The sequence below is a fragment of the Oncorhynchus mykiss genome, chromosome 18 (genome assembly GCF_013265735.2).
Source record: "Oncorhynchus mykiss isolate Arlee chromosome 18, USDA_OmykA_1.1, whole genome shotgun sequence".
NCBI lineage: Eukaryota > Metazoa > Chordata > Actinopteri > Salmoniformes > Salmonidae > Oncorhynchus > Oncorhynchus mykiss.
Genome location: NC_048582.1, coordinates 9,101,844 through 9,129,806, shown reverse-complemented (window position 1 = coordinate 9,129,806; position 27,963 = coordinate 9,101,844). Strand labels below are relative to the sequence as shown.

Here is a 27,963-nt window from a genome sequence, read left to right as displayed (position 1 = left end):
GGCAGGTCCTACAGGCTCTAGTTTCTACCTTCTTAACAACACTATCAACAAGGCAGGTCCTACAGGCCCTAGTTTTTTACCTTCTTAACAACACTATCAACAAGGCAGGTCCTACAGGCCCTAGTTTCTACCTTCTTAACAACACTATCAACAAGGCAGATCCTACAGGCTTTAGTTTCTACCTTCTTAACAACACTATCAACAAGGCAGGTCCTACAGGCCCTAGTTTCTACCTTCATAACAACACTATCAACAAGGCAGGTCCTACAGGCTCTAGTTTCTACCTTCTTAACAACACTATCAACAAGGCAGGTCCTACAGGCCCTAGTTTCTACCTTCTTAACAACACTATCAACAAGGCAGGTCCTACAGGCCCTAGTTTCTACCTTCATAACAACACTATCAACAAGGCAGGTTCTACAGGCCCTAGTTTCTACCTTCATAACAACACTATCAACAAGGCAGGTCCTACAGGTACTAGTTTCTACCTTCTTAACAACACTATCAACAAGGCAGGTCCTACAGGTACTAGTTTCTACCTTCTTAACAACACTATTAACAAGGCAGGTCCTACAGGCCCTAGTTTCTACCTTCATAACAACACTATCAACAAGGCAGGTCCTACAGGCCCTAGTTTCTACCTTCTTAACAACACTATCAACAAGGCAGGTCCTACAGGCCCTAGTTTCTACCTTCTTAACAACACTATCAACAAGGCAGGTCCTACAGGCCCTAGTTTCTACCTTCTTAACAACACTATCAACAAGGCAGGTCCTACAGGCCCTAGTTTCTACCTTCATAACAACAGTATCAACAAGGCAGGTCCTACAGGCTTTAGTTTCTACCTTCTTAACAACACTATCAACAAGGCAGATCCTACAGGCTTTAGTTTCTACCTTCATAACAACACTATCAACAAGGCAGGTCCTACAGGCCCTAGTTTCTACCTTCATAACAACACTATCAACAAGGCAGGTCCTACAGGCGCTAGTTTCTACCTTCATAACAACACTATCAACAAGGCAGGTCCTACAGGCCCTAGTTTCTACCTTCATAACAACACTATCAACAAGGCAGGTCCTACAGGCGCTAGTTTTGTCGCACCTAGACTACTGTTCAGTAGTGTGGCCAGGTGCCACAATTGTAGTTGGCTCAGAACAGGGCAGCACGGCTGGCCCTTAAAAGTACACGGAGAGCTAACATTAATGACATGCATGTCAATCTCTCATGGATCAAAGTAGAGGAGAGATTGACTTCATTAATGTAAGTACTGTAATATGTTTGGACCCAGGAAGAGTAGCAGCTAATGGGGGATCCCTAATATATACAAAATACAAATAACATACTGGAACAACAATGCAACAATGCAACTCATTTGCATGTATGCGGTCACCATGACTACCACTCTACCAGGATGATCCAATAAGGTTGTACTAACACATTTAGAATGTACTGGAGATTGTTGTGGTCCTGAAATACATTAACATCAATGATACTGATCAGAGTCAGATCATCTGTTGTAACAGTGTACTGATATAACGGCTTTGTGGGTATTTACAGTTACATATTCTCCAGGGAGGACATTTGATACTGAAAAGCAATTCAATGTTTTCTAATCTATTACCTACAGTAAGTACAAACACTGTTTACTTGTTTCAGGGTCATCATTTTGAGGGTTGAGTGTTGATGGTTCTTCCTGTTCTCCGTCATTGGCTGTGGGATTTGGGCTAAAGATTGTCAAACTTACAAAAACAATGTCCAAGTAATACAGTATTTTCTCTTTGTCATCTGAACAGTAAAACTTACCTTCTCATTGTATTTCTCAGTTTGCACCACAGTGCCACAGCAGCTCCACAGCACACAGCAATGAAACACAGTGAACCCATCACTGCACCAATCCCTGTTGGGTAACATGTGAAAGATGACAAGATGAGAATGGTACAATTCACAGATAAGAGTGTCAGAGATTAGTTGTGGTCATTAGATTAATGACTGACCTCTGATCCTGTCACCATCAGTGACCTCAGGTACACCTAGCACAGAACATACAGAGACAGTACTTCAGAATGACACCAGCATGTTGATTGTTACTGTAGGCATGTATAGAACCATTTCTCACCAGGAAATGAAGCTTGTGTTCTACCTGGAATAACCATGAATACGTTCTTGGTGACACCTCCAGAGAACAGTGACACCATACAGCCAACCCTGGTGTCTTTGTCAGGTAGACTGAATGCTGCCAGCGTAGAAGTTATGGTGACCGTGACAGTTCCATTGAGATGGGTGACATTGGCCATTGTGGAATTTTCTAGAATTTCTGTGTCTTCCCAGGTTACTGTAGGAACAGGCCGTCCAGTAGCAGAACAGGACAGAGTGGTGTGACTGTTGTTGGTTTGTGTGATGAGGAGTGAGGGTCCATACAGCTCTGTAGAACAACAGACACAGTTCACAGTGAGACCACAATGATTCCATTGAAATTATTTACTAAATGAATCCATTTACATGATTTACTAAATGATTCCATTTTGATAAATGGTTTCAAGACATTGGATGTATGATCTGATAAAATGGCTGCTTGAAGTTCTGGAGAAGTTGTTCTGGGTCAGTCATTTACAGTACATTATGTTGTCAGATTTTACCATTGACATGGAGACAGGTCGTTCCACTGATAGCTCCCTCTGGAAAGGTGTTAAACAGACACTTGTAGCAGGACTCGTCTCCTCTTGACACTCCTCTGATGACGATAGAGCAGTTCTGCAGTCCCTCGTCTTCAAACTCCACTTTCCCCTTAAAACGTACGTTGACATCAGGACCTCGTTTGCTGTAAGTGGCCACATTTTCCTTCGGCCCTGGTGTCTCTTTCTGCCAGGTGACTTGCCGCACGTCTTTCGGTGTCATGAGCTCACAGGTTAAGACTGCATCTTCTCCCAGGGTTGCTGTGACAACCTTCTGTGTTTTCACTAATTGAGAGAGCCCTGCATGAAGACAGTTACACACTACTTAAAACTAGTACTACAACACACACACACACACACACTCAGTTGGTAGATTATGGTGCGTTGTGGGCTTGATTCCAGCTGGGACCATATTATAAAAAAATGTTTTGCATTAGGACTATTGGTATATGGAATTATGAGACTTAATGAGTCTGTGTCTATACTGCATTATTAACCTATCATAGTGCATTATGAGTACATGTATAATGCTGTATAATGCATCATGCATATGGGATTCATAGAAAGTTTTAGCCAATACGCAGTATATATACACACAACATATTGTGGTGTAGTACTCAGAATGGTCAGAAGGGGAAGTACATTACTAGTCTAAAATCTAGTCTAGGTATCGTATTTATTTAATCTTTATTTAACTTGGCAAGTCAGTTAAGATCAAATTCTTATTTACAATGACGGCCTACCCCAGGCAAACCTGGACGAAGCTGGGCCAATTGTGCACCGCCCTATGGGACTCACAATCACGGTCGATCACTGAGATGCAGTGCCTTAGACCGCTGCACCACTCAGGAGCCCAAAGGAAGTCTTGCATGAAGGGGATTTTAACCCGACCGTAGCATGGGTTCTTGTTTTGACAATATGTGGAAAAAGTGGAGTCTGAATACTTTCTGGATTCCCTGTATACATAATGTAGTGTAGTACTCAGAATGGTCAGCAGGGGGAGGACAGAACTAGTCTATAATCTAGTCTAGGTACAGTAGGAGGAAGTTATGAATGAAGTGGCTTTTAAACTGACAGCAGTATGGGTTAGTAACTGACTGCAGTATGGCTAAGTAAATGACAGCAGTATGGGTTAGTAACTGACTGCAGTATGGGTTAGTAACTGACTGCAGTATGGGTTAGTAACTGACTGCAGTATGGGTTAGTAACTGACTGCAGTATGGGTTAGTAACTGACTGCAGTATGGGTTAGTAACTGACTGCAGTATGGGTTAGTAACTGACTGCAGTATGGGTTAGTAACTGACTGCAGTATGGGTTAGTAACTGACTGCAGTATGGGTTAGTAACTGACTGCAGTATGGGTTAGTAACTGACTGCAGTATGGGTTAGTAACTGACTGCAGTATGGGTTAGTAACTGACTGCAGTATGGGTTAGTAACTGACAGCAGTATGGGTTAGTAACTGACTGCAGTATGGGTTAGTAACTGACTGCAGTATGGGTTAGTAACTGACAGCAGTATGGGTCCATGTGTTGAATTATTAAAGTAACAAAGTACAGAATGTGTGGACATCAGTGAATATAAGGAACTATGGCTATAGATCAATCCTCTTACTTTGTTCACTGATTAAATCATACTAAACCAAACTAACCCTGATTCCAATGACCATCCCTCCCATGCTAGATTATTTTTATTTTTATTTAACTAGGCAAGTCAGTTATGAACAAATTCTTATTTACAATGACAGGCCTATTGTAAAGCCCCCCCTCCTGGCCAAACCCTCCCCTAATCCGGATGACGCTGGGTCAATTGTATGCCACCTATGAGACTCCAGATCATGGCCAGTTGTGGATACAGAGACGTAGTTTAAAGATCGGCAGGAGTGGCTAGATGTTCTTTACCATTCGGCCATCAGATTTGCCACCAATGCTCCTTATAGGACAAATCACTGCACTCTATACTCCTCTATAAACTGGTCATCTCTGTATACCCGTCGCAAGACCCAGTGGTTGATTCTTCTTTATAAAACCCTCTTAGGCCTCACTCCCCCCTATCTGAGATATCTACTGCAGCCCTCATCCTCCACATACAACACCCGTTCTGCCAGTCACGTTCTGTTAAAGGTCCCCAAAGCACACACATCCCTGGGTCGCTACTCTTTTCAGTTTGCTGCAGCTAGCGACTGGAACGAGCTGCAACATACACTCAAACTGGACAGTTTTATCTCCATCTCTTCATTCAAAGACTCAATCATGGACACTTTTATTGACAGTTGTGGCTGCTTCGAGTGATGTATTGTTGTCTCTACCTTCAAGCCTTTGTGCTGTTGTCTGTGCCCAATAATGCGTGTACCATGTTGTCATGTGGTGTTGCTGCCGTCTCTTCGTTCTGGTAGCCTCCACCATTTCTCATTCGTTGGTTTAGTTATTATTTCCGGTGTTCCTGCATTTGCGGGTGAACTCTGTTGCGCCTCAATTGGGGAATCGCTGTGGTTGAAATGTAACTAATGACCCAGTATTAAGCCCCAGTATTTTATTAGCTAGGTGGCTTGTACACAATTGTTACCGATGATACTGTATATACCTACTCGTACTACAGAAGCATGCATTGTATTTTGTCAAGTTCTCTCTGTGTTAATCCGTTCCCCCAAATATAGCAGGTAACTTGTGTCTATGTCGATGTTGTTGAGTTCATCTTGCCTAGTTAAATAAAGAGAAAATAAATTAGAACATTTCAAATATATACTTTGACCTATTTCAGGTAACCCCAAGATGCTTGATTCACTACACCTGCTTTTGAATAACTTTCCAGTCGTTTTTGCTTTACATTCCGACTTTTGAACGTCTGTTTATTGGACATATATATTAGTGTCTAATAACAAATAGAAACTTATGTAAAGCATCTCATCTGTGTTAAGGTTAAAGTGTGTGTGTGTGTATGTATATATATATATATATAAATGTGTGTAGTGTAGGTCTTCTTAATGTCCACTAGGTGTCAGCACAGCTTCAATAATGTCACACCGGGTTCACAACATGTTTTTCATGCGTAACAAATCAAATTGTATTTGTCACATGCGCCGAATACTACATGTAGACCTTACAGTGAAATGCTGAAATGAAGCCCTTAAATTAACCAACAATTTAGTTGTAAGAAAAATGTGTTAAGTAAAAAAATAAGAAATAAAAGTAACAAATAATTAAAGATCAGCAGTAAAATAAAACTGGCAAGGCTATATACATGGGGTACCGGTGTTCCTTTATACATGGGGTACCGGTGTTCCTTTATACATGGGGTACCGGTGTTCCTTTATACATGGGGTACCGGTGTTCCTTTATACATGGGGTACCGGTGTTCCTTTCAAGTCCAGTGGTGTAAATTACTTAACAAAAATGTATTTAAACTACTCCACTACATTCTGTTTATATCTGTGTTTTTTTTTGTATCTCTACTTTTACTCTTTCCGTTTCTTTACAATATTCAATTTTACTTTGCCACATTTTTAAAGAAATTAATATATTTTTTACTCCATACTGTTTCCCTGGCACCCAAAAGTACTTTATGCATTTGAATGCTAAGCCGGACAGGAAAATGGTCCAATTCACACACTTATCAAGAGAACATCCCTACTGCCTCTGCTCTAGCGGACTCACTAAACACATGCTTCGTTTGTAAATTATGTCTGAGTGTTCCCATGGCTATTTCATAATTAAAAATACAAGAGAATTGTGCTGTCTGGTTTGCTTAATATATGGAAGGTCAAATAATTTATACTTTTACCACTGACACTTAAGTATCTTTTAGCAATGAGGTTTACTTAGTATTTTACTGGTTCACTTTCACTTGAGACATTTTCTATTAACATATCTTTACTTTTACTCAAGTATGACAGTTGGGTACTTTTTCAACCACTGTTCAAGACGTTTAGCACCCAATACCCAACATTCACTTGGTGGCTTGAAGTAGGAGTGCTGAACTAGGATCTGTTTAGCATTTGTGAGTAGAATGAATAACATTACTTTGACGGGGGGGTGGGGGGTACTGATTCCAGTTCAGCATTCTTAGCCTGAGACATTTTCAGAAATGCGTACAGAGGAGCACTTTTCTACGATCAGCTTTGCCTAGATCATTCTGAATCAGTTGTCTCTGGAATAACATTATATGGACAGCGGTGGGTTTGTTTGTAGATCAGCACTCCTTCTCAACACCAGTTGCTGTACCCTAACATTTTATAATCCAATTTCCCTTGCTGTCTATGTCCTTCCGGAACCCCACCTCAACATTGTTCTGTCAAGGCAACAAAAGCAAGTTGGCATGCTCTTGAAATGAATTTAACTCACAACCTCTCCTTTGGGAATTCACCACCAGATCTACTACTACAGCTATTTTTAAACTATCTTAACATGTGGCTTTCTTCAGGGGGACCAAGACTAGAAACACCTTTGAATAGTCTACAAAGAATGGCCCCAGGTAAAAGTTGGCTTTTGCAGAGTATGTTTGTATTGTTACTCCACAGCATAGTATGCTATCACAACTCTATTGAAATGACATTTGAAACAAGGTGTCACTTCATTCTTGCTTTTTGATGGGAACTAGCCCCTTTTCCCCTACATACCTCTGTTTTGCTCTTTCAGACCCACAAAGGCAACAAGAAAGAAGTTGCTACATTAACTGTTTCTCTGGGATTTGAACTAGGGGGTACATACCTCAAGTTAGCTCTTTCATGACAACAAAAGGCAACATCAAAAATGTCTCTCTAAAAAAATGCTCTTCTTTTGATGACTACAAACAGAGATTATGAATCTTCAAAACCTACACTATAGGATGGATGTGTTTAGGAACAGGGGACGAAATTCGAAAGAGGCGTATTTCCAATTACCAACAAATAGACCCTAGAAATGTTATTCCAAAATCTTAATATTGGAACTTTGTCCCTTCATTTGCCTACTACTGCCTATAAGCTATCATAACACGTGGGTTTTTTCTTGGGGACAAGGTATCGGAACGCTTTTGAATGGTCTACAAAGCATGCCCCCAGGTCAAAGTTGGCTTTCGCAGACAAGGATAATATATTGTTACTCCACGACATAGTATGTTATCACAACTCTATTAAAAGGACATTCTATACAAGGTGTCACTTCAGTCCTTCTATTTGATGGGAACTACCCCTACCCCCCAACAAACCTCAAGTTAGCTCTTTCATGCCAACAAAAGGCAGCATCAAAAATGGCTCTCTAAAAGAATTCTCTCCTCAGATTTGAACTCTCAATCTCTGGTTTGGGGGGCAAACACCATAACCACTACTCTAGCGGAGAGACCAACCCTTTGTACTATTTCACAGAGTCCTTTTCTTTTTCACATGCTATAACCTAACAACCTTATTCTAAAATCGATTACGTTAATATTTTCCCTCAATCTACACACAATGATCACAAAGTGAATATTGGGTTTATACATTTTAGCAAATTATTTACAAATTAAAAAACAGAAATACCTTATTTACATAATGATTCTTCCCCTTTGCAATGAGTCTCAAATTGAGCTCAGCTGCATCCTGTTTCCATTGATCATCCTAGAGCTGTTTCTACAACTTCATTGGAGTACAGCTATGGTAAATTCAATTGATTTGACATGATTTGGAAAGGCCTGTCTATATAAGGTCCCACAGTTGACAGTGCATGTCAGAGCAAAAACCAAGCCAAATCAAATCAAACTCGACCCGCAACCCTTCTGGTGGTGGCAGCACCAGAAATGGTTTAAGAGGCCAAGGCAGTCATTAAATACAAACACCAAGAAGCACACATGTTTCACTATGACACCACGTTTGACCTGGGCAATTTTTATGTTTTGCCCCTTGTTTTCCGTCACCAGAAGGGTTGCGGGTCGAGTCTCCATATGGGTGACAAATCCGGGGAGAATGTCACCCATCATATGTGTTGTGCCACCAACTCGTCCTGGTCCATGTCAGTAATGTCCCTTGCGCGACGATTTGTGTTCTTCACTTGTGCCACGTTGCGAGGTTGGTACTCTGGCATGAATGATGTATTTGGGGGTGGTGGTGGGTTATTGGTCATGTCAGTATACTTTTCCAGGTGTTTCAGTCTTTCGCCTGGACATTTCATCTGTAATTGAGGGAGCCAATCAGATGAAATCCCTTGCTCGCTGCTGTTGGCTGTTGCCGTCGGGCGGTGGGGGACAGCGGAAACCAAAGTAGTGAACTAGCACAGTATGAGGCTGATGCAGCAACTCATACTCCCTTTTTTTTGGGAGCTCTGGTGCTTCCTTCCCTGCATACTATCGCACCCCAATCTGGGAGACAGAGGGGGGTTGCTCATTGGCTATACTTCCCTTCCTCCACACGTCGTAGAGTTGACAATGATAGCTGAGGGTGTTAGACCTTTCCAGTTCAATGACCAGCACAGAAAATAATCATTTTCCTGATGGTAGCACGCTGGTCTATTCAAAATTGCAAAACCTTTCCCTGCACAATGGCAAAATGGCCACAATTGAAATGTAAATAATTCAACAATTTCAATTTCTCTCCACCGTCAAGAGGGGGGAGGGCACAACAACGCTTTGCCAGCGAGGTGGGCAGCCCCCAAACCAAATATTGGTTAGGGCCCCCAAAAGCCATGTTAAGATTCAAATGAACAACATAACATGGACAGAGGGGGACCTGGGACTTCATCCACAAATCATCTCACAGTAATTGCTGATCTAGGATGTGTCTATAATCTTATTCTTGTTGTAAACTGCAAAACGGATCCGAGAGGGACACTCCTACTCTGAGACACTTGATACGTAAGGCCCCAGGTTAGATTGAATGTTAACACTTGGCCCCTGGGGTTGAGTGGGGTCATGTGGGTATCAAACTTCATGCTAATTAATTTATCTGGAGTAGGAGTGATGAGTTATTGCTGATGTGGACGAGGCAGAGGCTCAAGTGTTTCCACTGTACAAGATATCTGTGGAATGGTTACAGACAATTTACAGGTGAGAGGTCAAAAGTATATTATATGCAAATAACAGGATTGGGTTGTGTAGCTGACAGTAGTGGCTCGCTCAATCTTTATATATATCCCTCCTTTTGTCCTCCCTAGAAGTAATCACTGATTAGAAATTACTAGACAGGTTAAAGCCATGTAGTGGAGCCCTTGGTTTCACCTGCCCATTCCTGTCTAAGCAATGATTACTTCAAGGAGGGAGGAAGGAGTTGCTCAGTAATTTGTATCAAACATTTCAGTTCTCCCAAAGTGCCCCCTTTCAATTCTCTGCATGAACAGGAAATATGGTGGAAACTCCTTTTGGGCCATGCATACGGCAATCTAATGCTTTTACATTTATGGCGAATAGTGAATCATATTATGTACGCCCTTCAGGAGAAGGGAGTGTTTGATGTCATTACACTAAATTGAAATATTGATCATCATAAGTGATTTCTTACAGACATCCCACCAAATGATGTTAAATATATTTCAAAAGGATAAATTAAGAAAAACTACAAATGAAATGCATCACCCACATATGAAACATATTCAATGTCTACATGAACAAATATAGCAATGTGCAGAATACATTAGCAATTTCAATTGTCATTGATTGTCTTTTCCCCTCATCCCGAATCACATGTCATGTCTACATCAAGTAGCACCTTTCCATCTAACTGCACCGTAGGTCAGCCCACATGGGACAAGTGAGAGGGAAATTGTTTTTCACACGCTAGATCAAACAATGAAAGTTCAGCAGGATGTCATCCAGAATGTGGAAATTTAAGGCCCTTTGCAAGGGGTCAAAGGTCACAATAGGGCAGAATGGAAAGTATCACCAACAAGCAGAGACTGGATGTATTATTACTGTATTTGTATACTGTTCTGCATATACACAGAAAGAACCTGGTTAATTTTTCATCAGTTAGTTGGAATTTCTCTACCCCACACTGTCAGATCGTCAAGTTGTAGGTCATGAATGTATTTGACAGGACAGTTGTGGTTAACTAATGGCCAACTTTCACCAAAATTGAGAAATGTGTTGTTCTTGTGTATATGTAACACTTAAAGCATAATAAATGCAAAAAGTAACTAAATGTTTTCTGGTAGGGTCCACTACATCATAGGCCCTGTCCGGGGGAATCATAGGCCCTGTCCGGGGGAATCATAGGCCCTGTCCAGGGGAATCATAGGCCCTGTCCGGGGGAATCATAGGCCCTGTCCGGGGGGATCATAGGCCCTGTCCGGGGCGATCATAGGCCCTGTCCGGGGCGATCATAGGCCCTGTCCGGGGCAATCATAGGCCCTGTCCGGGGGAATCATAGGCCCTGTCCGGGGGAATCATAGGCCCTGTCCGGGGGAATCATAGGCCCTGTCCGGGGGAATCATAGGCCCTGTCCGGGGCAATCATAGGCCCTGTCCGGGGGAATCATAGGCCCTGTCCGGGGGGATCATAGGCCCTGTCCGGGGGGATCATAGGCCCTGTCCGGGGGGATCATAGGCCCTGTCCGGGGGAATCATAGGCCCTGTCCGGGGGAATCATAGGCCCTGTCCGGGGGAATCATAGGCCCTGTCCGGGGGGATCATAGGCCCTGTCCGGGGGGATCATAGGCCCTGTCCGGGGGGATCATAGGCCCTGTCCGGGGGGATCATAGGCCCTGTCCGGGGGGATCATAGGCCCTGTCCGGGGGAATCATAGGCCCTGTCCGGGGGAATCATAGGCCCTGTCCGGGGGGATCATAGGCCCTGTCCGGGGGGATCATAGGCCCTGTCCGGGGGGATCATAGGCCCTGTCCGGGGGGATCATAGGCCCTGTCCGGGGGAATCATAGGCCCTGTCCGGGGGGATCATAGGCCCTGTCCGGGGGGATCATAGGCCCTGTCCGGGGGATCATAGGCCCTGTCCGGGGGATCATAGGCCCTGTCCGGGGATCATAGGCCCTGTCCGGGGGATCATAGGCCCTGTCCGGGGGGATCATAGGCCCTGTCCGGGGGGATCATAGGCCCTGTCCGGGGGGATCATAGGCCCTGTCCGGGGGGATCATAGGCCCTGTCCGGGGGAATCATAGGCCCTGTCCGGGGGAATCATAGGCCCTGTCCGGGGGAATCATAGGCCCTGTCCGGGGGGATCATAGGCCCTGTCCGGGGGGATCATAGGCCCTGTCCGGGGGATCATAGGCCCTGTCCGGGGGATCATAGGCCCTGTCCGGGGGATCATAGGCCCTGTCCGGGGGATCATAGGCCCTGTCCGGGGGATCATAGGCCCTGTCCGGGGGAATCATAGGCCCTGTCCGGGGGAATCATTGGACATGGCTACAGTGTCTCCCTTACGCCTCGTATCTCAGCCTCCAGTATTTGTGCTGCAAAAGTTTGTGTCAGAGGGCTAGGGTCAATGTGTTATATCTGGAGTATTTATCCTGTCTCATGCACCCTCTAATTCTCTCTCCCCCCCCCTCCCAGAGGACCTGAGCCCTGGAACCATGCCTCAGGACTTCCTGGCCTGATGACAACAACCTCTCCCTCAATGTGAGCAAGACAAAGGGGCTGATCATGGACTTTAGGAAAAGGAGGGCCGAACAGGCCCCCATTAACATTGACAGGGCTGAAGTGGAGTGAGTCGAGAGTTCCAAGTTCCTTGGTGTCCACATCACCAACAAACTATCATGGTCGAAACACACCAACACAGTTGTGAAGAGGGCACGACAAAACATTTCCCCCTCAGGAGACTGACAATATTTAGCATGGATCCCCAGATCCTCAAAAAGTTCTACAGCTGCACCATCGAGAGCATCCTGAGAGGTTGTATAACCGCCTGGTACGGCAACTGCTGGGCATCTGGCCATAAGGCGCTACAGAGGGTAGTGCGTACGGCCCAGTACATCACTGGGGCAAAGCTTCCTGACATCAAGGACCTATATATTAAGCGTTGTCACAGGAAGGGTCAAAAAACAGTCAAAAAGCCCCCACCCCCCCAGTGTTTTTACACTGCTGCTACTCACTGTTAATTATAAATGCAAAGTCACTTTACAAATGACCTCAACTAACCTGTACCTCCGCACATTGACTCGGTACCGGTACCCCATTTATAGAGCCTTGTTATTGTTATGTAATTGTCTTGTGTTACTTATGGATTTATTACATTTTTTTACTTTAGTTTACTTAGGAAACAATTTCTTAACTCTATTTCTTGACCGGCATTGTTGGTTTTTGGCTTGTAAGTAAGACCTTCACGGTAAGGTCCACAGCTGTTGTATTCGGCGCATGTGACAAATAAAATTTGATTTGGCTTGGTTTTTGCTCTGACATGCACTGTCAACTGTGGGACCTTATATAGACAGGTGTGTGCATTTCCAAATCATGTCAAATCAATTTAATTTCCCACAGGTGGACTCCAATGAAGTTGTAGAAACAGCTCTAGGATGATCAATGGAAACAGGATGCAGCTGAGCTCAATTTGAGACTCATTGCAAAGGGGAAGAATCATTATGTAAATAAGGTATTTCTGTTTTTTAATTTGTAAATCATTTGCTAAAATGTATAAACCCAATATTCACTTTGTGATCATTGTGTGTAGATTGAGGGAAAATATTAACGTAATCGATTTTAGAATAAGGTTGTTAGGTTATAGCATGTGAAAAAGAAAAGGACTCTGTGAAATAGTACAGAGGGGTGGTCTCTCCGCTAGAGTAGTGGTTATGGTGTTTGCCCCCCAAACCAGAGATTGAGAGTTCAAATCTGAGGAGAGAATTTTATTAGAGAGCCATTTTTGATGCTGCCTTTTGTTGGCATGAAAGAGCTAACTTGAGGTTTGTTGGGGGGTAGGGGTAGTTCCCATCAAATAGAAGGACTGAAGTGACACCTTGTATAGAATGTCCTTTTAATAGAGTTGTGATAACATACTATGTCGTGGAGTAACAATATATTATCCTTGTCTGCGAAAGCCAACTTTGACCTGGGGGCATGCTTTGTAGACCATTCAAAAGCGTTCCGATACCTTGTCCCCAAGAAAAAACCCACGTGTTATGATAGCTTATAGACAGTAGTAGGCAAATGAAGGGACAAAATTCCAATATTAAGATTTTGGAATAACATTTCTAGGGTCTATTTGTTGGTAATTGGAAATACGCCTCTTTCGAATTTCGTCCCCTGTTCCTAAACACATCCATCCTATAGTGTAGGTTTTGAAGATTCATAATCTCTGTTTGTAGTCATCAAAAGAAGAGCATTTTTTTAGAGAGACATTTTTGATGTTGCCTTTTGTTGTCATGAAAGAGCTAACTTGAGGTATGTACCCCCTAGTTCAAATCCCAGAGAAACAGTTAATGTAGCAACTTCTTTCTTGTTGCCTTTGTGGGTCTGAAAGAGCAAACCAGAGGTATGTAGGGGAAAAGGGGCTAGTTCCCATCAAAAAGCAAGAATGAAGTGACACCTTGTTTCAAATGTCATTTCAATAGAGTTGTGATAGCATACTATGCTGTGGAGTAACAATACAAACATACTCTGCAAAAGCCAACTTTTACCTGGGGCCATTCTTTGTAGACTATTCAAAGGTGTTTCTAGTATTGGTCCCCCTGAAGAAAGCCACATGTTAAGATAGTTTAAAAATAGCTGTAGTAGTAGATCTGGTGGTGAATTCCCAAAGGAGAGGTTGTGAGTTAAATTCATTTCAAGAGCATGCCAACTTGCTTTTGTTGCCTTGACAGAACAATGTTGAGGTGGGGTTCCGGAAGGACATAGACAGCAAGGGAAATTGGATTATAAAATGTTAGGGTACAGCAACTGGTGTTGAGAAGGAGTGCTGATCTACAAACAAACCCACCGCTGTCCATATAATGTTATTCCAGAGACAACTGATTCAGAATGATCTAGGCAAAGCTGATCGTAGAAAAGTGCTCCTCTGTACGCATTTCTGAAAATGTCTCAGGCTAAGAATGCTGAACTGGAATCAGTACCCCCCACCCCCCCGTCAAAGTAATGTTATTCATTCTACTCACAAATGCTAAACAGATCCTAGTTCAGCACTCCTACTTCAAGCCACCAAGTGAATGTTGGGTATTGGGTGCTAAACGTCTTGAACAGTGGTTGAAAAAGTACCCAACTGTCATACTTGAGTAAAAGTAAAGATATGTTAATAGAAAATGTCTCAAGTGAAAGTGAACCAGTAAAATACTAAGTAAACCTCATTGCTAAAAGATACTTAAGTGTCAGTGGTAAAAGTATAAATTATTTGACCTTCCATATATTAAGCAAACCAGACAGCACAATTCTCTTGTATTTTTAATTATGAAATAGCCATGGGAACACTCAGACATAATTTACAAACGAAGCATGTGTTTAGTGAGTCCGCTAGAGCAGAGGCAGTAGGGATGTTCTCTTGATAAGTGTGTGAATTGGACCATTTTCCTGTCCGGCTTAGCATTCAAATGCATAAAGTACTTTTGGGTGCCAGGGAAACAGTATGGAGTAAAAAATATATTAATTTCTTTAAAAATGTGGCGAAGTAAAATTGAATATTGTAAAGAAACAGAAAGAGTAAAAGTACAGATACAAAAAAAAACACAGATATAAACAGAATGTAGTGGAGTAGTTTAAATACATTTTTGTTAAGTAGTTTACACCACTGGACTTGAAAGGAACACCGATACCCCATGTATATAGCCTTGCTATTTTTATTTTACTGCTTATCTTTAATTATTTGTTACTTTTATTTCTTATTTTTTTACTTAACACATTTTTCTTACAACTAAATTGTTGGTTAATTTAAGGGCTTCATTTCAGCATTTCACTGTAAGGTCTACATGTAGTATTCGGCGCATGTGACAAATACAATTTGATTTGTTACACATGAAAAACATGTTGTGAACCCGGTGTGACATTATTGAAGCTGTGCTGACACCTAGTGGACATTAAGAAGACCTACACTACACACACACATATATATATATATATATATATATATATACATACACACACACACACACACTTTAACCTTAACACAGATGGGATGCTTTACATAAGTTTCTATTTTTTATTAGACACTAATATATATGTCCAATAAACAGACGTTCAAAAGTCGGAATGTAAAGCAAAAACGACTGGAAAGTTATTCAAAAGCAGGTGTAGTGAATCAAGCATCTTGGGGTTACCTGAAATAGGTCAAAGTATATATTTGAAATGTTCTAATTTATTTTCTCTTTATTTAACTAGGCAAGATGAACTCAACAACATCGACATAGACACAAGTTACCTGCTATATTTGGGGGAACGGATTAACACAGAGAGAACTTGACAAAATACAATGCATGCTTCTGTAGTACGAGTAGGTATATACAGTATCATCGGTAACAATTGTGTACAAGCCACCTAGCTAATAAAATACTGGGGCTTAATACTATTAGTTACATTTCAACCACAGCGATTCCCCAATTGAGGCGCAACAGAGTTCACCCGCAAATGCAGGAACACCGGAAATAATAACTAAACCAACGAATGAGAAATGGTGGAGGCTACCAGAACGAAGAGACATTTTTTCAGAATAAACGTGGTGAGTGAAAAACGTAATTACATAGCTCACTCCCTACTTTTGTTACTGTTCCTAGTGTTATATGCTTTGTTATTCTACATAAATGGTTGTACATTATTAGAGTAATGAAAGGAGCCAATTACCATATGAGTAACAATTAGCTATATGGTTTGGCATCATGCCAGATGCATGGTACTTTAGCGCGTGCTTTGTATTTATGCAACTTCAAATGTATAATGTACAGCTACTGTCGGTGTGAATTGAATACTAAAGTATATTATTTTCTGTATTTTGCAGTTTCACAACATAAACGTTTTCAATATATTAATTCAAGAAAAGTCACGCCTTGGGAGTTTTATTGAAGACTTAGTTGTTAGCTATCTGTCTAGTTTTGCATGGTAACGCAACTCAAGGGCAGAATACTGATATTACTCACCATTAGCGAGGACTATTAGCTGAATAAACAGGTAGTTGTGGAGTGCAGGAGACATGACAAATGATTTCCCTTCCTGATTTGGAAGTTTTGGCCGACCCCTCCCCTACACTAAAAGTGAAAGTAAACTCTGCTGGTCTATCACGGGTTTTAGTTTAGAATAATAATTAGTTGAACTCTTCTTAAAACAGATAGGCGCTGACATATTACACACATAGCCAAGGGAGTCTGGTGCAGCGCTATTAAACAACCTAGTCCTGATTGTGATGTTACTGTAAACTGAGTTATAACAACCTAGTCCTGATTGTGATGTTACTGTAAACTGAGTTATAACAACCTAGTCCTGATTGTGATGTTACTGTAAACTGAGTTATAACAACCTAGTCCTGATTGTGATGTTACTGTAAACTGAGTTATAACAACCTAGTCCTGATTGTGATGTTACTGTAAACAGAGCTATAACAACCTAGTCCTGATTGTGATGTTACTGTAAACAGAGTTATAACAACCTAGTCCTGATTGTGATGTTACTGTAAACAGAGCTATAACAACCTAGTCCTGATTGTGATGTTACTGTAAACTGAGTTATAACAACCTAGTCCTGATTGTGATGTTACTGTAAACTGAGTTATAACAACCTAGTCCTGATTGTGATGTTACTGTAAACTGAGTTATAACAACCTAGTCCTGATTGTGATGTTACTGTAAACAGAGCTATAACAACCTAGTCCTGATTGTGATGTTACTGTAAACAGAGTTATAACAACCTAGTCCTGATTGTGATGTTACTGTAAACAGAGCTATAACAACCTAGTCCTGATTGTGATGTTACTGTAAACTGAGTTATAACAACCTAGTCCTGATTGTGATGTTACTGTAAACTGAGTTATAACAACCTAGTCCTGATTGTGATGTTACTGTAAACTGAGTTATAACAACCTAGTCCTGATTGTGATGTTACTGTAAACAGAGCTATAACAACCTAGTCCTGATTGTGATGTTACTGTAAACAGAGTTATAACAACCTAGTCCTGATTGTGATGTTACTGTAAACAGAGCTATAACAACCTAGTCCTGATTGTGATGTTACTGTAAACAGAGTTATAACAACCTAGTCCTGATTGTGATGTTACTGTAAACAGAGTTATAACAACCTAGTCCTGATTGTGATGTTACTGTAAACAGAGCTATAACAACCTAGTCCTGATTGTGATGTTACTGTAAACAGAGCTATAACAACCTAGTCCTGATTGTGATGTTACTGTAAACAGAGCTATAACAACCTAGTCCTGATTGTGATGTTACTGTAAACAGAGCTATAACAACCTAGTCCTGATTGTGATGTTACTGTAAACAGAGCTATAACAACCTAGTCCTGATTGTGATGTTACTGTAAACACAGTTATAACAAAGTAACCCTGATTTTAAATGGGGATGTTACTGTAAACAGAGCTATAACAACCTAGTCCTGATTGTGATGTTACTGTAAACAGAGCTATAACAACCTAGTCCTGATTGTGATGTTACTGTAAACAGAGCTATAACAACCTAGTCCTGATTGTGATGTTACTGTAAACACAGTTATAACACAGTAACCCTGATTTTAAATGGGGATGTTACTGTAAAACAAGGTGACGGGGAGCACATAATACATTTAAAGAACGATTTTGAATCTTAAACAATATAAAACATACAGATCAAGCGAGAAAATAGCCTGATTTATTAACAGTGTCAAATCAAGTGGGGTCAAGCACAACATCCATGATCAAAATAAATACAAACAGGAACTAAAACGTGATACAATTAAATCTAGTGAACAAGGTACAGTTTATCACACAATCAAAGTGCAAAACACTGTTATCACCATTATATGTTCAGGGCTCAAATACATTCATATAACAGAAATGGTAAAACATCCATGTATCACTAAATGTACCGTATGTAATAATAACAGCATAAACCTCACATTGCACTATAGGTACCGTATGTAATAATAACAGCATAAACCTCACATTGCACTATAGGTACCGTATGTAATAATAACAGCATAAACCTCACATTGCACTATAGGTACCGTATGTAATAATAACAGCATAAACCTCACATTGCACTATAGGTACCGTATGTAATAATAACAGCATAAACCTCACATTGCACTTGTGTCAATCATGTTTAAATGGATTCAAGTTCAATTAAATAGAAGGATATTCTCCCGTCTTCTTCCTGGTGTGTCATAAAGTCAACTGTAGGTGGTGCTGTGTTCTAATAGATTATATTGTATTTCCTCACTGACAAACCTCACTGACAAACATCTCTCAAAACTAAAATGCAATTTTAAAACAAAAAACAGTATTAGTGACATTATGTAATGTATAGTGCAGGTATAAATTAGCTTACATATGACTGGGGAAGAAATGTGACTCTGTCAACTCAAAAAGGTTCAGTATATCTAGTACACAGTGCATCTACCTGTCTCATTAGAAATGTTTGTCATAACCACATCCTTCTAAACGTAGGAGCTGGGCTAATAAAGAATACTAATAAAGAACAGGAAGGCCTGCACCCTGTTCATGCTCCCAAGACTCCCAGACAGTCTCATCCTCATTCATGAATAGTAGTACTGTATCTTGCTAGTCGCCATGCATTTAATATGATCTTTGTCATACAATTAGAATATACTGTAATATTCTAAAGATGGATTAGTAGTCTGGTTGAGACGTGTTAGTGGATCTCATGTCTTGAGGAACTGGGCTCTTCTGCAACTGGACACTAACATTTACAATCTCTGTTTCAAGCACTACCAGGATGATCCAATAAGGTTGTACTAATACATTTAGAATGTACTGGAGATTGTTGTGGTCCTGAAAGACATTAACATCAATGATACTGATCAGAGTCAGATCATGTTGTAGTAGTGTACTGATATAACTGCTTTGTGGGTATTTACAGTTACATATTCTCCAGGGAGGACATTTGATACTGAAAAGCAATTCAATGTTTTCTAATCTATTACCTGCAGTAAGTACAAACACTGTTTACTTGTTTCAGGGTCATCATTTTGAGTGTTGAGTGTTGGTGGTTCTTCCTGTTCTCTGTCATTGGCTGTGGGATTTGGGCTAAAGATTGTTTTTGTAAGTTTGACAATGTCAAAGTAATACTGTATTTTCTCTGTCATCTGAACAGTAAAACCTACCTTCTTGTTGTATTTCTCAGTTTGCACCACAGTACCACAGCAGCTCCACAGCACACAGCAATGAAACACAGTGAACTCATCACTGCACCAATCCCTGTTGGCTTAACTGTGAAAGATGACAAGATGAGAATGGTACAATTCTGTCACGAATCCCATTTCCTGAATCTGTTTTTTACCTATGTTCTGTCCTGGAGAGTTTTTCCGGCATCCTGGAACGCACCCTGTCTGGTTGCCGGGCTATGTAGCCAGTTGGGGTTTCTGATTACCCGCACCTGTATCCCATCAGCTATCTGCACACCTGGTCCTGATCATCATCTCTCCTCTTCATAAGCCCGGACCTGACATCCATTCCCTGCCGGATCGTTAGCCATGAACAGTATGTTGTGCCAGAGTAGCAGCCTCAAGTTGGATAGAAGTTGTTTTGTTGTTTGTTACGTATTGCTTGCCTTGAACTTACCTCTGTTTGTTCTGTCTTCAGTTACTCACCCGGATCATTTACCCCATTCCCGCCTGGTCGTCGGAGGATTCCGCTTCCCCATTGGATCCACCTATTTACTCCCATCAACTCATCACCGCTACCCGCTACACCACCTGGATATATCTACCCATTCACTTGTAAATAAATACTCACCTTTTTTCTACTCTCCTTGTCCTGGTCTGCTTCTGGGTTCGACTTTGAAGAATCGTGACAAATTCACAGATAAGAGTGTCAGAGATTAGTTGTGGTCATTAGATTAATGACTGACCTCTGATCCTGTCACCATCAGTGACCTCAGGTACACCTAGCACAGAACATACAGAGACAGTACTTCAGAATGACACCAGCATGTTGATTGTTACTGTAGGCATGTATAGAACCATTTCTCACCAGGAAATGAAGCTTGTGTTCTACCTGGAATAACCATGAATACGTTCTTGGTGACACCTCCAGAGAACAGTGACACCATACAGCCAACCCTGGTGTCTTTGTCAGGTAGACTGAATGCTGCCAGCGTAGAAGTTATGGTGACCGTGACAGTTCCATTGAGATGGGTGACATTGGCCATTGTGGAATTTTCTAGAATTTCTGTGTCTTCCCAGGTTACTATAGGAACAGGTCGTCCAGTAGCAGAACAGGACAGAGTGGTGTGACTGTTGGTTTGTGTGATGAGGAGTGAGGGTCCATACAGCTCTATAGAACAACAGACACAGTTCACAGTGAGACCACAATGATTCCGTTGAAATTATTTACTAAATGAATCCATTTACATGATTTACTAAATGAATCCATTTAAATGATTTACTAAATGATTCCATTTTGATAAATGGTTTCAAGACATTGGAAGTATGATCTGATAAAATGGCTGCTTGAAGTTCTGGAGAAGTTGTTCTGGGTCAATCATTTACAGTACATTATGTTATCACATTTTACCATTGACTTTGAGGCAGGTCGTTCCACTGATAGCTCCCTCTGGAAAGGTGTTAAACAGACACTTGTAGCAGGACTCGTCTCCTCTTGACACTCCTCTGATGACGATAGAGCAGTTCTGCAGTCCCTCGTCTTCTTTCCCCTTAAAACGTACGTTGACATCGGGACCTCGTTTGCTGTAAGTGGCCACATTTTAATTCGCCTCAGTTGTCTCTTTCTGCCAGGTGACTTGCCGCACGTTTTTGAGTGTCATGAGCTCACAGGTTAAGACTGCATCTTCTCCCAGGGTTGCTGTGACAAATAGTAGTTGAGTCCCCCTGTTATAGTGGCTAATTAGTATTCTATAACACACCATGAGAAAGATGATGTTCTGCTCATTGACAAAAATGTATAAAAATGCATCACACTGATGGTCATTATAATGCTGTATGATCCTTGAGGACTGCAGTATGAGTTAGTAATGCATCACACTGATGGTCATTATAATGCTGTATGATCCTTGAGGACTGCAGTATGGGTTAGTAATGTATCACACTGATGGTCATTATAATGCTGTATGATCCTTGAGGACTGCAGTATGGGTTAGTAATGTATCACACTGATGGTCATTATAATGCTGTATGATCCTTGAGGACTGCAGTATGAGTTAGTAATGCATCACACTGATGGTCATTATAATGCTGTATGATCCTTGAGGACTGCAGTATGGGTTAGTAATGTATCACACTGATGGTCATTATAATGCTGTATGATCCTTGAGGACTGCAGTATGGGTTAGTAATGTACCACACTGATGGTCATTATAATGCTGTATGATCCTTGAGGACTGCAGTATGGGTTAGTAATGCATCACACTGATGGTCATTATAATGCTGTATGATCCTTGAGGACTGCAGTATGGGTTAGTAATGCATCACACTGATGGTCATTATAATGCTGTATGATCCTTGAGGACTGCAGTATGGGTTAGTAATGTATCACACTGATGGTCATTATAATGCTGTATGATCCTTGAGGACTGCAGTATGGGTTAGTAACTGACTACAGTATGGGTTAGTAACTGACAGCAGTATGGGTTAGTAACTGACTGCAGAATGGGTTAGTAACTGACTACAGTATGGGTTAGTAACTGACTGCAGAATGGGTTAGTAACTGACAGCAGTATGGGTTAGTAACTGACTACAGTATGGGTTAGTAACTGACTGCAGAATGGGTTAGTAACTGACTACAGTATGGGTTAGTAACTGACTGCAGTATGGGTTAGTAACTGACAGCAGTATGGGTTAGTAACTGACAGCAGTATGGGTTAGTAACTGACTGCAGAATGGGTTAGTAATGTATCACACTGATGGTCATTATAATGCTGTATGATCCTTGAGGACTGCAGTATGGGTTAGTAATGCATCACACTGATGGTCATTATAATGCTGTATGATCCTTGAGGACTGCAGTATGGGTTAGTAATGTACCACACTGATGGTCATTATAATGCTGTATGATCCTTGAGGACTGCAGTATGGGTTAGTAATGCATCACACTGATGGTCATTAAAATGCTGTATGATCCTTGAGGACTGCAGTATGGGTTAGTAACTGACTGCAGTATGGGTTAGTAACTGACAGCAGTATGGGTTAGTAACTGACAGCAGTATGGGTTAGTAACTGACAGCAGTATGGGTTAGTAACTGACTGCAGTATGGGTTAGTAACTGACTGCAGTATGGGTTAGTAACTGACTGCAGTATGGGTTAGTAACTGACTGCAGTATGGGTTAGTAACTGACTGCAGTATGGGTTAGTAACTGACTGCAGTATGGGTTAGTAACTGACTGCAGTATGGGTTAGTAACTGACTGCAGTATGGGTTAGTAACTGACTGCAGTATGGGTTAGTAACTGACTGCAGTATGGGTTAGTAACTGACTGCAGTATGGGTTAGTAACTGACAGCAGTATGGGTTAGTAACTGACAGCAGTATGGGTTAGTAACTGACAGCAGTATGGGTTAGTAAAAATGCATCACACTGATGGTCATTATAATGCTGTATGATCCTTGAGGACTGCAGTATGGGTTAGTAACTGACTACAGTATGGGTTAGTAACTGACTGCAGTATGGGTTAGTAACTGACTGCAGTATGGGTTAGTAACTGACTGCAGTATGGGTTAGTAACTGACTGCAGTATGGGTTAGTAACTGACAGCAGTATGGGTTAGTAACTGACAGCAGTATGGGTTAGTAACTGACAGCAGTATGGGTTAGTAAAAATGCATCACACTGATGGTCATTATAATGCTGTATGATCCTTGAGGACTGCAGTATGGGATAGTAACTGACTACAGTATGGGTTAGTAACTGACTGCAGTATGGGTTAGTAACTGACTGCAGTATGGGTTAGTAACTGACAGCAGTATAGGTTAGTAACTGACTGCAGTATGGGTTAGTAACTGGCAGCAGTATGGGTTAGTAACTGACAGCAGTATAGGTTAGTAACTGACTGCAGTATGGGTTAGTAACTGGCAGCAGTATGGGTTAGTAACTGACAGCAGTATGGGTTAGTAACTGACAGCAGTATGGGTTAGTAACTGACAGCAGTATGGGTTAGTAACTGACTGCAGAATGGGTTAGTAACTGACAGCAGTATGGGTTAGTAACTGACAGCAGTATGGGTTAGTAACTGACTGCAGAATGGGTTAGTAACTGACAGCAGCATGGGTTAGTAAAAATGCATCACACTGATGGTCATTATAATGCTGTATGATCCTTGAGGACTGCAGTATGGGTTAGTAACTGACAGCAGTATGGGTTAGTAACTGACTGCAGTATGGGTTAGTAACTGACTGCAGTATGGGTTAGTAACTGACAGCAGTATGGGTTAGTAACTGACTGCAGTATGGGTTAGTAACTGACAGCAGTATGGGTTAGTAACTGACGGCAGTATGGGTTAGTAAAAATGCATCACACTGATGGTCATTATAATGCTGTATGATCCTTGAGGACTGCAGTATAGGTTAGTAACTGACAGCAGTATGGGTTAGTAACTGACTGCAGTATGGGTTAGTAACTGACTGCAGTATGGGTTAGTAACTGACAGCAGTATGGGTTAGTAACTGACTGCAGTATGGGTTAGTAACTGACAGCAGTATGGGTTAGTAACTGACGGCAGTATGGGTTAGTAAAAATGCATCACACTGATGGTCATTATAATGCTGTATGATCCTTGAGGACTGCAGTATGGGTTAGTAACTGACTGCAGTATGGGTTAGTAACTGACAGCAGTATGGGTTAGTAACTGACAGCAGTATGGGTTAGTAACTGACAGCAGTATGGGTTAGTAAAAATGCATCACACTGATGGTCATTAAAATGCTGTATGATCCTTGAGGACTGCAGTATGGGTTAGTAACTGACAGCAGTATGGGTTAGTAACTGACAGCAGTATGGGTTAGTAAAAATGCATCACACTGATGGTCATTATAATGCTGTATGATCCTTGAGGACTGCAGTATGGGTTAGTAACTGACTGCAGTATGGGTTAGTAACTGACTGCAGTATGGGTTAGTAACTGACAGCAGTATGGGTTAGTAACTGACAGCAGTATGGGTTAGTAACTGACAGCAGTATGGGTTAGTAACTGACAGCAGTATGGGTTAGTAACTGACTGCAGTATGGGTTAGTAAAAATGCATCACACTGAGGGTCATTATAATGCTGTATGATCCTTGAGGACTGCAGTATGGGTTAGTAATGTATCACACTGATGGTCATTATAATGCTGTATGATCCTTGAGGACTGCAGTATGGGTTAGTAATGCATCACACTGATGGTCATTAAAATGCTGTATGATCCTTGAGGACTGCAGTATGGGTTAGTAACTGACTGCAGTATGGGTTAGTAACTGACAGCAGTATGGGTTAGTAAAAATGCATCACACTTATGGTCATTATAATGCTGTATGATCCTTGAGGACTGCAGTATGGGTTAGTAACTGACTACAGTATGGGTTAGTAACTGACTGCAGTATGGGTTAGTAACTGACTACAGTATGGGTTAGTAACTGACTGCAGTATGGGTTAGTAACTGACTGCAGTATGGGTTAGTAACTGACTGCAGTATGGGTTAGTAACTGACAGCAGTATGGGTTAGTAAAAATGCATCACACTGATGGTCATTATAATGCTGTATGATCATTGAGGACTGCAGTATGGGTTAGTAACTGACTACAGTATGGGTTAGTAACTGACTGCAGTATGGGTTAGTAACTGACTACAGTATGGGTTAGTAACTGACTGCAGTATGGGTTAGTAACTGACAGCAGTATGGGTTAGTAACTGGCTGCAGTATGGGTTAGTAACTGACTGCAGTATGGGTTAGTAACTGACAGCAGTATAGGTTAGTAACTGACTGCAGTATGGGTTAGTAACTGACTGCAGTATGGGTTAGTAACTGACAGCAGTATAGGTTAGTAACTGACTGCAGTATGGGTTAGTAACTGGCAGCAGTATGGGTTAGTAACTGACAGCAGTATAGGTTAGTAACTGACTGCAGTATGGGTTAGTAACTGGCAGCAGTATGGGTTAGTAACTGACAGCAGTATGGGTTAGTAACTGACAGCAGTATGGGTTAGTAACTGACAGCAGTATGGGTTAGTAACTGACTGCAGAATGGGTTAGTAACTGACAGCAGTATGGGTTAGTAACTGACAGCAGTATGGGTTAGTAACTGACAGCAGCATGGGTTAGTAAAAATGCATCACACTGATGGTCATTATAATGCTGTATGATCCTTGAGGACTGCAGTATGGGTTAGTAACTGACAGCAGTATGGGTTAGTAACTGACTGCAGTATGGGTTAGTAACTGACTGCAGTATGGGTTAGTAACTGACAGCAGTATGGGTTAGTAACTGACAGCAGTATGGGTTAGTAACTGACAGCAGTATGGGTTAGTAACTGACTGCAGTATGGGTTAGTAACTGACAGCAGTATAGGTTAGTAACTGACTGCAGTATGGGTTAGTAACTGACTGCAGTATGGGTTAGTAACTGACAGCAGTATAGGTTAGTAACTGACTGCAGTATGGGTTAGTAACTGGCAGCAGTATGGGTTAGTAACTGACAGCAGTATAGGTTAGTAACTGACTGCAGTATGGGTTAGTAACTGGCAGCAGTATGGGTTAGTAACTGACAGCAGTATGGGTTAGTAACTGACAGCAGTATGGGTTAGTAACTGACAGCAGTATGGGTTAGTAACTGACTGCAGTATGGGTTAGTAACTGACAGCAGTATGGGTTAGTAACTGACAGCAGTATGGGTTAGTAACTGACAGCAGCATGGGTTAGTAAAAATGCATCACACTGATGGTCATTATAATGCTGTATGATCCTTGAGGACTGCAGTATGGGTTAGTAACTGACAGCAGTATGGGTTAGTAACTGACTGCAGTATGGGTTAGTAACTGACTGCAGTATGGGTTAGTAACTGACAGCAGTATGGGTTAGTAACTGACTGCAGTATGGGTTAGTAACTGACAGCAGTATGGGTTAGTAACTGACGGCAGTATGGGTTAGTAAAAATGCATCACACTGATGGTCATTATAATGCTGTATGATCCTTGAGGACTGCAGTATAGGTTAGTAACTGACAGCAGTATGGGTTAGTAACTGACTGCAGTATGGGTTAGTAACTGACTGCAATATGGGTTAGTAACTGACAGCAGTATGGGTTAGTAACTGACTGCAGTATGGGTTAGTAACTGACAGCAGTATGGGTTAGTAACTGACGGCAGTATGGGTTAGTAAAAATGCATCACACTGATGGTCATTATAATGCTGTATGATCCTTGAGGACTGCAGTATGGGTTAGTAACTGACTGCAGTATGGGTTAGTAACTGACAGCAGTATGGGTTAGTAACTGACAGCAGTATGGGTTAGTAACTGACAGCAGTATGGGTTAGTAAAAATGCATCACACTGATGGTCATTAAAATGCTGTATGATCCTTGAGGACTGCAGTATGGGTTAGTAACTGACAGCAGTATGGGTTAGTAACTGACAGCAGTATGGGTTAGTAACTGACAGCAGTATGGGTTAGTAACTGACTGCAGTATGGGTTAGTAAAAATGCATCACACTGAGGGTCATTATAAAGCTGTATGATCCTTGAGGACTGCAGTATGGGTTAGTAACTGACTGCAGTATGGGTTAGTAACTGACAGCAGTATGGGTTAGTAACTGACTGCAGTATGGCTTAGTAACTGACTGCAGTATGTATGGGTTAGTAACTGACAGCAGTATGGGTTAGTAACTGACTGCAGTATGGGTTAGTAACTGACTGCAGTATGGCTTAGTAACTGACTGCAGTATGTATGGGTTAGTAACTGACAGTAGTATGGGTTAGTAACTGACAGCAGCATGGGTTAGTAACTAACAGCAGTATGGGTTAGTAACTGACAGCAGTATGGGTTAGTAACTGACAGCAGTATGGGTTAGTAACTGACAGCAGTTTGGGTTAGTAACTGACAGCAGTATGGGTTAGTAAAAATGCATCACACTGATGGTCATTATAATGCTGTATGATCCTTGAGGACTGCAGTATGGGTTAGTAACTGACTGCAGGATGGGTTAGTAACTGACAGCAGTATGGGTTAGTAACTGACAGCAGTATGGGTTAGTAACTGACAGCAGTGTGGGTTAGTAAGTGACAGCAGTATAGGTTAGTAACTGACAGCAGTATGGGTTAGTAAGTGACAGCAGTATGGG

At 41.5% G+C, this 27,963-nt stretch overlaps 1 protein-coding gene and 1 pseudogene across 1 annotated transcript; both read right to left on the bottom strand.

Annotated features, from left to right (window-relative positions):
- Positions 1-1,148: 1,148 nt before the first annotated feature.
- On the bottom strand, positions 1,149-14,189 carry LOC110523347 (OX-2 membrane glycoprotein-like). The gene is made up of 6 exons (XM_036951402.1): positions 14,180-14,189; positions 2,640-2,996; positions 2,120-2,425; positions 1,998-2,033; positions 1,807-1,900; positions 1,149-1,713 (listed from the first exon to the last, which is right to left on the bottom strand). The coding sequence occupies exons 1-6, from the start codon at positions 14,187-14,189 to the stop codon at positions 1,707-1,709; spliced, it is 810 nt and encodes a 269-aa protein (XP_036807297.1). The 3' UTR covers positions 1,149-1,706.
- Positions 14,190-18,323: 4,134 nt separating this feature from the next.
- On the bottom strand, positions 18,324-21,571 carry LOC118941059 (annotated as a pseudogene).
- Between the last annotated feature and the right edge of the window lie 6,392 nt (positions 21,572-27,963).

Coding starts and splice junctions, on each gene's coding strand:
- LOC110523347 (XM_036951402.1), bottom strand. Junction 2,426..2,639: donor GACCTGTCTCCATGTCAATG/GTAAAATCTGAC, acceptor GTTGTTCTACAG/AGCTGTATGGACCCTCACTC. Junction 2,034..2,119: donor AACACAAGCTTCATTTCCTG/GTGAGAAATGGT, acceptor GTTCTGTGCTAG/GTGTACCTGAGGTCACTGAT.